General features: G+C 41.2%; 1 protein-coding gene across 1 annotated transcript; it reads left to right on the plus strand.

Moving 5' to 3' along the window:
* The first annotated feature begins 1,118 nt into the window (after positions 1-1,118).
* LOC134620898 (gastrula zinc finger protein XlCGF46.1-like) lies at positions 1,119-7,698 on the plus strand. Its single transcript, XM_065470126.1, has 3 exons — positions 1,119-1,146; positions 1,380-1,483; positions 6,430-7,698. The coding sequence occupies exons 1-3, from the start codon at positions 1,119-1,121 to the stop codon at positions 7,696-7,698; spliced, it is 1,401 nt and encodes a 466-aa protein (XP_065326198.1).
* The last annotated feature ends 4,020 nt before the right edge of the window (positions 7,699-11,718 follow it).

Here is an 11,718-nt window from a genome sequence, read left to right on the forward strand (position 1 = left end):
TGAATGTTTAGGCTTTTATGACTAGGTGGGGGCCACTAGAGGCTATAAGAAGCTGAGTAACCCGTCACCATTTTGAGACTTGCTGTGACCCTCTGCATGCATGTCTCCCCATCATGATGGTTCTTATGCTCTTAAGTGTTGAATTGTATGGAAATAAAGTATTGTTGATTGAGCATTTATACACCGAGTATTGTCCTTCCTTCAGCCCAAAGATTAAAAGAATTGGGAGATTTTAACAAGTGCCATTTCTGGGAGTAATTTAAGTTGCTATACATCAATACAACCATTATATCCCAAATTTTAATCATATGTATGCATCAAGTCATCAGTAACTACATCAATTGCAATAGTGGTATTTTTACACAAATTTCTAGTTAAAGTAATTTCAGAGGTTCATCCCTGGACATTGTAAATGTAAAAAAGTTGCATAAAACAGTTTCCAAATTAATTTTGAGTGTCTTCATAGTTTTATTTTTGAGATACATCAATTTGTATATACTGCAGCCACCAACTTTGAAATTCTCATTTACATGACTTATTTAAACATTCTCCTCTTGAATGCAAAATTCTTAAAAACATCTTTTATCCTTTAAGAGTAAATAAATCTGAAAGCTGTTCCATCCTAAAAGAGTACAACAATGTGTAGTTTGTGATGTTCTAAAGGTTTCAGCATCTTTTTGAATTTGTCACATGTGTGGAAAGGTATGAGTGAGCCTTTGTATCATACTGTGAGTGATGCTCGTCAGCACACAAACCCAGAGTTTCTCTACAGGAACACAGAGAGAGTTATTCCCTGTACTGTAAGGACACATTCAGCATTGTGCAGTAAATCCAGATCATCCCAGTTAAATGATTACATGGATGTGAGTGTGGTCGTCAGAGCAGCACTGATCAGTGTCAGGTTATAATGACCAAGGTGTCCACAAACACTAAGTTTGAGTGTGTGCAGTGAGACTTCAGTCAAAGCATTTAACTGAGGTGTGAAAAATAAGCTGAACTCTACAGCTTGTTGTGGTCCCCTGTGGCTTGACAGCCTTCCAGCTGTTCTCCAGCATTTTCATTTACAGTCATAAAATATCTCCACATGTTGCTCCTCTTTCTCTCTCTCTGCAGTCCAAATGCGTCTTCTGAGCGCATCTGAGTCACGTGACGGCACAGTAACAAATCCCAGCAGGGCAGGAAGAAGGGGGCGGAGCAAAGTGCGTCTGCCGCATAAGAAGAGGTGTTCACACAGACAGAGCTGCTTTTTCATCCACAGCGAGTAAATAGTGAACCTCCAGGAGAGAAACAAACTAAAGTATCGATCATATACCACTACCAACGTTTGGATCGATATCTGCATCGATCTGCACACCCTTGTCTCCTGGATCGTAGCTGAGATCAGCGTGAACCACGTGGGTCTCTGCTCCCTGACCTGTTTCCTGTTTGGAAAGAGTTCCAGCTTCATCACGGAGTTTCTCTCGGTTTGTGGGCTCATCTAAAGGTAAGCACCGAGCTAACTTCAACACTAGATTTACTAACTCTGCGCAAATTTGCAGAAATCCCTTGAACCCAACACCTACTAGAATTACTGACTTTTTTATTTTCTGGTGCAAGTCCTGAGGTGTTAATCGCCCCTGCTGAGATTTGTACAGGTCATATGCTCGATTCTCATCCTGCTTTTGTTGTGCAAACCACCCATTGTCTTTGAGGCCTGGCACATTTGCTTTTGCACACACATACAAACGCTGCAAATCTGTGTTTGTTTGACAGTGTAAGACAAAAGCAGCAAAAATAAAAACTGTACCAAGAGTACAGTCTTAATGGCTCACTATACAAACAATCTGGAGACATAAATACTGACACGTGTAGGGCTGGGCTATATCATACCGATCACGGTAATACCGGTGTAATTTTAGGCAACGATAGGAAAATGAACTATTGCGATAGAATATGGGTAAAACGCGCATGCGCAGTGCATATGTTTACATACGCACATGGCGACGACGCAGAACGAGAAGAGTGAAAGTGGGTCGTTAAATGAAACGGATGAACCAGAATTGGTTTGTAAAAATGCTGCAACTTCAGTGGTGTGGAACTGGTTTGACTTTCGTCCATCAGATACACAACAAAGCCTATTTTTGGTAGAGCATGCTAGCAGGCCGTCGTTATTACCGTGTTTTTGGGAAATACTGCACACTTAAAATCAATCCTTTGATTTTTCTGAAAATCGGCAGCGCCCCTTATAATCCCGCGAGCTTTATGTAACTCTGGTTGTGTTTACTGACCTCGGTACGATTTTATGTACACGGTGCTCAAAAATCGATTTTGCTCAGCAGTGGCGTGTCTAGAAAATTTTTGTTGGGGGGGCCAGGTAGGGGCACAGATTTGGAGAAGGGTGGCAGATGTAATTGGCAGATAATGTTAAAAAAAAAATTCTACCAACAGTTAACCATCATTCAATAACCCTGTAAACCTAGTAACTGAATTTGCTTTTGACTCTTATTAGAATGAGGTTTTAACCACTACGGTGCAAAGTTTTTAGAAACTGCGTTGATGAAGTATAAGAGATACAATCAGTGCTTTGTCAGTGTTTACTCAGCATTCAAGGACAGCAATATTTGCATAGTATTTTTACTGACATATAGTGCACATATGTTTTGGGCAAAAACATTTTTGAATATTAAAATACGAACATTTTTAACATACAATTGGCAAATTATGCCAATGCTAAATTTTATCTGCCTATTAAAAAAAGAAGATAATCTTCTCACAAACTGGTGTTTGATTTTGAAACAGGAAAAAAGTGGGGAAACAAATGAAAACATTTGAATGAAACCTGAAAGCAAGTAAATACTTTCTATGCTGCCTTATGGTAAACTTTGGTAATATTGATGTATAAAGAACAACACTGGCTGATGATGAAATACAGTCAGCTGGCATGGTGACACTGCCAGTATTAACCTGCAGGGCTGCACTGGGACAAAAAATCTGGCATTTTGACTGGAGACCGGCCCACCAGGTATTAAAGCCATGAAGCCTTTGAATGAAAACAAACGGTGTTGTGACAGTGATGTACACTGTCTTGTTGGTTTATGTATGATTTCTATACATTTTACGTCAGATAAAAACTTTGTTCGCAAGATTCAGATAATTTTTTAATAAAAGCTAGATATTTAAAATGAGAATAAGAAAGAAAAGTATTTCTTTGTGCCCCCCTTTCCCTGTTAATGCTCTACCTGCCCCCGTGGCAAAACTTTGCTAGATCCGCCCCTGCACAGTTACCAGCTGTCAGCTACTTAGAAAAAGGATCCTGGTGTTGTTTGTCTCTCAGAAACAGTTCATAACTTCCCTCATCCATGTCACCTAAAAGGTAAACCTGTTTCTCCATCACCTGTTCAGCTCTGATGATTCAGTAAGGACATCTCCTGGTTTCATCTGCGTTTTTCCCTCTCACCAGATATCCAAACCGACATCATGACCAGCAGCTTTACAGCTGTGGCTCCAGCAAACATCAGCTGATACTACAAAGTAATATTAAATAAATTCTAACAACAGCTGATCAAGCTTAAACGTGCTGCTGTTGTTTAGCTCGACATCTGCTGGTTTCCTCTTTCAGGTGCAAAGTGGGCGATAAACAAACAAGAGAAAAGCTGATCAGCTGATCATTGACCAGTTTCATGATTAAAGTAGCAACGGGAGAGAGAGGGGAGAGAATGAGAGAAGAAGAGGTAGCTGTGCAGCAAAGAGCAGAATAACTCCAGCTTTGTGTCTTTTTCATTCTAGCTCAATACAAAACCTGTAATATTTTCTCTGAATGAAGGACCATTCCATTTCTAAGGAGCCGTTGGCAACTCTAATAAATAACCTTATGAATAAAATAAAGTTCACCATCAGTAACATCAAAGCACCCACCCAGCTGTATAGAAACTCCGTCATGCTAGCTAGTACGCAGTATGAGTTATTGTAACTGACTGCAAAAAGTCAGCACAACAAAAATAAACTACACCTAAACTTGGTTTATATCTGACCCAGATAGACTGCAGGTCATAACTTCTTACCTGAAGTTTAGTTCACCTGACACTCGGACCGGCGGCTGCCTCGGGTCTCTCCTCCTCCTGCCTACCCTTCCCTCATCCACCTGCTAGCCGCTGTGGAAGCTCCGCCATGCTCGATGGCCAGTCCAGCTACGTTAAACTGTTAATCTTTCGCCGAAAAACTGTTTTCTGTGGTGCTGTCTTTCGTGCTTGGCTCTCCTACCTTTGCTAACGTGATGCTCATCCCGCAGAAGCCGATGCTGCATTCACTTACACTCGGATATCTGAGCTTCATTGTGAAAACATAATCGTACATTTGATATTTCATTGGATTTTATTTTTTTGGCTTCGGGGTGGCACCTGGTTGGGGGGGTGGCCTGTGCCCCCCCAGGCCACCCCGCTGGACATGCCACAGTTGCTCAGCTACGAAGCCACACCGCTTGATGGTAGTGGTGTGCGATACTGCATATTTCCGGATTAAAACCTGTGCGCTGCTTGTACTGTTGTTGTTTTTGGTGTTGATGTGTACAGCTGGCAGCAGGAGGGCTGCAGCCGTTGAATGTAGGCTACTGTTACAGCAACCGTGTGATCACTGTAAGTGTGGACAGCACGCGGCTCGGGGTGAGCCGGAGGTCGAGGTGCGCGGGGGACCATGCAACCTGCTGTCCGCTTCGGCACGCAGGTTGCGTGGTCCTGCGTGCCGGCCGTCTGCCCAGCTGCCTGTGAGCCCCAGCTCACTTCCACACCTGCTGCGCCACCGCTGCTTGCCATATGGGTGGCCATCAGGCGCGGGCAACCGCCAGAGTGGACACTTCCGTGCCGATGATCCGGGCCGATTCCCTTGCCTGTTCGCGGTGTGGGGTGGAGCGGGCGAGGGGGGTATGTTATGCGATGCCGCTGCAGGTTTGGTGGTGGTGATGTGTACGGCTTCCAGCGGGAGAGCTGAAGCCGTTGAATGCACTGTTACAGCAACCGTGTGATTATTGTAAGAATAAATGATGCTGCGAAGCATGAAAATGCTTTTCTTTGTTATCTTAAGTGCACGCAAACCAGTAAACAAATTAAAACAAATACGGTTGATAAACTATAAAACAAAAGTTACAATTAAAATTCTCAACAACAAAAACAAAATATATAATTAATATGTAAACAACTTAACAACCCCCAAAGTGTCTAAGTCACGTGACGTGTCAGTTCAACACCTAAACATAAGAATGGGGGAGAGGGAGCAAAGTGTGCCTGCTCTCCGCTGACAGCGGCGCGTCCAGCGATCTGGTTGTTTCATTTTTGCCGACAGCACAGCATAGCAAAGAAGCAGAACTCAAAGTAAAGAATCGATCTCACCAGGCTAGTATCGATCCGATACTGATGCCGACTTGGGATCGATACTATCGATATTTGGATCGATCCGCCCACCACTACTTGATGGATTGTCGCAGCATTATGGCTATCGTGGGCAGGATACATACTGTGCTTCAACATAATATTACTGTATTGTGTGTATATAACCTCTTTTTAAGTTTTGTGGATATTATACATGGTTATGCTGAGGATGTGTCAGCCAGTTTCTACTGGAAATGCCTTTGGTTAAACTGTCAGCAAGGAATTTGCATTTGCACTGTTAAATTTTTATATAACTTTAATGCACATAAAAAAACAGCTGCATGTTTATGTGAAAATACATTGATAGGGATTTTTGCAGTAATAAAGTTGTGGAGTTGTAAAGTATTTTGTCTAGTGTCAATTATATCGTCAGGTATATCGTTATCACAAATTTTCAAATGTATATCGTGATAAATATTTTTGGTCATATCGCCCTGCTCTAGACACGTGTATTGAAAAATATTGATGTATATATTAGGGCTGCCACGATTAGGCAACTAGTCACGATTACGTCAACAATCAAAATCGTCAACGACTAATTTAATAATCGACACGTCGTTTGAAGCTGTTTAAGATCCCAAAAGCCGAAGGAATAAGCAGTAAATGGTAAATGGCCTGTATTTATATAGCGCTTTACTAGTCCCTAAGGACCCCAAAGCGCTTTACATATCCAGTCATCCACCCATTCCTCACACTCTGTGTTTCCTGCTGTTTTTCTCCTCGTACACGTCTCTGAAACATCCAGAGTACAGTCTGTGTAATCTCACTGAGCAGGCGTACAGGCACAGCCAAATGTCTCTAATCTTTGCCCTAGAAACAAGTCTAATATTTATCTGTGTCTGTAAGCGTGTTTGCATTGACCCTCAAAAGACTGAATGCCGACACTCATGAGCACATTTGCAATGTGTTTATGAAAATAAGTATAAATACTTATTTAATAAAAGCTCACAAAATACCACTAATAAAAGGCCGGTTAGAATAATGTATTTCTCACAAATCACTGTCTCTGTTTGTATCTCTGTCACTGAAGGACCAACGTGGATCGAGAAGTCAGCGCTCTCAGGAGGCCGACAATTTTGTTGAAGAAAGAAGTGGAAGAAAAAAATACAACCGTGACGAGTGTGGGAAAGATTTTACTGTGAAAGCTTCCCTAACAATGCAACAGGTCATCCACACCAGAGAGAGACCATTCAGCTGTGGAGACTGTGGAGAGTCTTTTACCAGGTCTGGAAGCTTAAAAAGACACCAACTAATCCACACTGGAGAGAGACCGTTCAGCTGTGAAGACTGTGGAAAGTCTTTTACGCAGTCTGGAAATTTAAAAACACACCAACTCATCCACACCAGAGAGAGACCGTTCAGCTGTGGAGACTGTGGAAAGTCTTTTACCCACTCTGGAAACCTAAAAACACACCAACTGATTCACAGTGGAGAGAGACTGTTCAGCTGTGGAGACTGTGGAAAGTCTTTTACGCAGTCTGGACACTTAAAAACACACCAACTAATCCACATTGGAGAGAGACCATTCATCTGTGACAAGTGTGGAAAGTCTTTTACCCACTCTGGAAGCTTAAAAACACACCAACTAACCCACACTGGAGAGAGACCATTCAGCTGTGACGAGTGTGGAACGTGTTTTACCCACTCTGGAAGCTTAAAAAGACATCAACTAATCCACACTGGAGAGAGACCGTTCAGCTGTGAAGACTGTGGAAAGTATTTTACCGAGTCTCGAACATTAAAAACACACCAACTCATCCACACTGGAGAGAGACCATTCAGCTGTGATGAATGTGGAAAGTCTTTTACGCAGTCTGGAAACTTAAAAACACACCAACTCATCCACACTGGAGAGAGACCGTTCAGCTGTGACGAGTGTGGAAAGTCATTTACGCGCATTTCAAACTTCAAAAGACATCAACTCCTCCACAGTGGAGTTAAAGCGTACACCTGTGATCAGTGTGGCAGAGCTTTTACTCACAGTCACAGCTTACAGAGTCATCTAGTTACCCACTCTGGAATTAAGGCGTACAGCTGTGACGTCTGTGGAAAAACTTTCAGCCGGATAGGGAGCCGAAATACACACCTACGCATTCACACCAGACATGATGTGTACAGCTGTGATCAGTGTGGTAAACAGTTTACTACAAACACAGAGTTACGACGTCACATGTTTACCCACTCTGAGGAACGACCTTATAAATGTGACCTGTGTGAGAAGACTTTTAAATCTCCACGTTACCTGAAAGCACACCAACAGATCCACACCAGAAAAACTCTACAAGTGCAGTTACTGTGAGGTATGTATTTATATTTTTGTTTTTACTCTTATCGTTTTTATAGCACATTAAATTGAGCTGAATGTGATAATGTAAACAGTTAAATGTAATTGGACTTTGGCAGAGATGCTCTTTATTTCAGGTGACGTTCAGGATAAAAATGTTGAAGGACTGACTTACACTGTCTTTGTGTTTTTGTTTAGAAGCAGAGCGACACAGATGGATCAAGTTCTCAACCCTGTCATCGCTGTGGGAAAGACTTTTGTTGTGACCTTTGTGGAAAAACTTTAAGTCATTGAAGGACTCTGAAAATACATCAACGTAGACACACTGGAGACAAAATGAACTACTGTGAAGAATGTGGGAGAGGCTTCACCACTTCCAAGGACTTCAAACAATATGAACTCCTTCACAGTGGCGTTAAAAAGCATGTCTGCGATCAGTGTGGGTCATCCTTCATCAGTGCACGTCAGCTTGAAAAGCATAAACGAGTCCACACGTGAGAGAAACCATACAAGTGCAGACACTGTGACAAAACCTTTTCACAATCATGTGATCATACTAAGCATGAACGCGGACACATGAAAGACAACTTCATCTGTGAAAGAGTTTGAGTAATCTCAGTTCATACTCCACTCAGAAACGATTCCGGTCCAATGAATGAACAATGGGCTGTGAGGTCAATTTCTTCATCATTAATATGCAAATTCTTATGAGCATTGATCAACAACCACTGGTCAATGGCCATGAGTACCATTCACAGAGTAAACATTTGCATAATGATTATGAAGTTTACTGTTACCAATGTTCAAAAACATTTACTAAATTATCTTCTCTGTGCAAACATCAGCGTGATGCAGGACTGAAATCATTGCCATCTCTGGATCACAGTGAATCTGCAGAGACAGAAAGATCCTCTTCTGGTTTCAGGGTCAGACTTAAACCCTTGAGATCAGGCTCCACAGAGTTCAGGTGGAGTCTTCTGTAAAGATCTGATGAGGCAGCTATGAATGAAAATGTGCCTCTTGTTACATTTTAAGCTTTCTAAACTGTTCTACTGTAGTGTTTGTGTTGAGTGGTTCGCTTTGTTCCAGCAGTTTGATTAAGAAATCTGTTTCCTGTTATATTTTTATTGAATGCATTGATCCATGTGTTCTGCAGGTTTTTTCAGCTTGTTTGTGTAATGAAATCCTGCAACAAGTAAACCAAAATTTTATATGTTAAATAAAGAAATGGTTTACTGACAAAGAGTTTGAGCCGTGATGTCATTTCCCTTCAAATTTTGTGTCAGCGATGCTTCACTATGTTATCTGCTAACTGTTAGGGTGTAGAAGGACGAAACTCCCAGGGTGACCAGTGGCAGGAGCTTCCTGATGCAGAGAGTTGAGTGTGGGGGATATAAAAGAGAAGCTGAGGCATCCCAAGGTTAAAGCTGGCATAACTGAACTTTAATGTTTGATGTGTGTTTTGGCTCTCCTGCGCGCAGTAATTAATAGCTTGAACACAGCAGAGCTTGATATAAAGACCTGGGTGACAACGAACTTTATGCTGCTGATTATACTTGGCCCTAAAATACCTAGAAATATGGTATCTAACCAGATACTTGCTCTGGATGGCATTACCTTGGCCTCCAGTAACACCTTGGAGTAATATTTGACCAGAACATCAAACAAATATTTAGGGCTGTGTGATGAACCAAGTTGAAAAAGCAGAAGGAGTCACAAGAATTATTAGAAAAACGAAGTTTTCATTCATTTAACCCAAATATTATATTTACAACAGTAATTAATGTTAAGCTCATAAAAAATGTCAAAGAAACAAAACTGAACTCAGGCAAAGAACTGCAAACTTAACAAACCAAATAACTGCACAAAGAAATATAACTGACCTAAACATGAAATGGCACAGAAGGGTAAATATATTGTCTGATCAGATCACTATGACACACGAGGAGTTTGTGTGTTGTATAGAGCGCTTTGAGTACTCCGGGAGAGTAGAAAAGCGCTATATAAGAATCAGTCCATTTACCATTACCATGAGTGACCAAAGTGTCTCTATTGTTGGGGAATTCTCTATTGAGTTGTGAAAGCTGCTTGATGTCTCATCAAACCGGCAGTAAAAGTCGTTGAGGGCGTTGGCCAACAGTGGAGTGGGGCTGTGTGCTTCCTGCAGTGAAAATCTGGCATTTAAAGATGAATGGGAAAGACTCGCTCACAGCTGACTAATGAACATTTGCATGCATGCTTAAGAACTGCATAGACCCCATTTCACCCAAGCTTTAAAATTCTGCCTGCAAATATCAGAGGTGTAGTCATCTGTGTCCATATTTTCTCCAGCATACGGGGGATTCCCATCATAATAAATCTTTTGGTAAGAGGTGATAAAGAACCTAATCAAAATTTTCCATCCAAATTCCCTCCATCTTTGTGAGGTAGTGTATTTCCATTGTTCTTTCCATATTTGAGTCCATTCATCCTGTGTTATGCACACTCCTCCCTCCTTCTCCCATAATATCTTATTTGTAAAAAATGTATACAAACAGGAAATGTGTTTTTTGTTGACGTCACCACTAGGGAAGCACCGATATGGATACCGGTATCAGGTATCGGCGTCGATACCACATTTTCTAAAGTACTCGTTAAAAGTCCCCCGATACCGGGGACCGATACCACGGTCTGAGACCTGTCTATGTTTGAGCGGCATGTAAGGGGTTAATCACAGGCACCGAGTGCCCGCCCCCAGGCCCCGGCTGCAGCTCGGAGCTGGGAGAAGCCCAGGTGAAACAAGTGAGCCGTGTGGAACTATTTCAAAGTGAACAAAGACGCAAAAACAAAGGCGGACTGCATATAGTGCTCAGCTCAGCAAACAGTTATCCTTTGTCCTCCCTGGTGAACATGATGTGAGGAATCTTAGTACTCTAAAGTGTTATCCCAGTTACATTTTAATCTTTTTGTTCACCGGGGAAATAGTAGTATTTGTTAGTAATCCTTGAATATAACAGAGATTTCTGCAACTTTATATTACAACTTATAGAGCAGCAAAATGTAATCTTATATTTAAAACACTGACAGGATGTTCAAGTCAGTGCAGTACTTCTTGTGTTTAATAACCACCAACCATCTACAACTACAGACATAAGTAATTAGAGTTTAATTATCAAAAGACGAACAAATTAAATAAAAAAAATTTGAAGTTGGACCTGGGGCTTAGCTGCACTTCTATGTAATAGCAATTTTAGCCACAAGGTGGAGCAGTGAGTCAGAGTATCCTTTATCTAATCAAGGAAAGAGCGCATTCTTATTTACAGTGGCAGAAAAACAAAAGCACTATATAAATACACATTAGTTACTTACAGTGAGAAATTATTCACAAGAAATGACGGCTGCCACTTTCCCCAAATTCAGACCATGCAATCCTCAAAGAAGGTGCAACAAACCATAGAGCTGCATGTCAGACTTACCAGGCCTCGTTTAGCACATTAAATATTAAAGTTCTCTAGCATATCGAGACTATCTCTACAGAGCATAATATAATCCATATGTACGGGGTACGACCCCCCACTTGGTTGTGGCGTGTGGATATTTCTTTAAGACACTAGTAAGTATGTGTGATATCCTGACATTATGAATTGTAAATGTAGCTAATTTTGTAATATTTTTCCATTTTTCTTCCTTCATTTAATATTTCTGTCATGTTGTTTTTGTTGTTGTATTTAGTTTTTTATCTGTGTGTACTTTTTTAGTCTGGATGAAAAAGTTGGATGTAGCTAGCTGTGATGTGTGGTGCATTAAATAGTTGGTGTTTATTCTACTTTTCACTTTTGGAACCTTTGGAAGTGACGTCACCTTTGGTTGCCATGGAAACAATCCGTGCATCTCTCAGAGCTGTGTGAACTTTATGATGATGAGCATTAATCAAACTTCATTCACATATAGACTATAAGAAAAAATAAGCTTTCATCATCTGTTTCATTTGTAAGTGACGGTCAGTCGTAGTTCTAATGAATCAAAGGATGTTCACAGTGTTTTGTACTTATTTTA

The sequence above is a fragment of the Pelmatolapia mariae genome, linkage group LG3_W (assembly GCF_036321145.2).
Source record: "Pelmatolapia mariae isolate MD_Pm_ZW linkage group LG3_W, Pm_UMD_F_2, whole genome shotgun sequence".
NCBI lineage: Eukaryota > Metazoa > Chordata > Actinopteri > Cichliformes > Cichlidae > Pelmatolapia > Pelmatolapia mariae.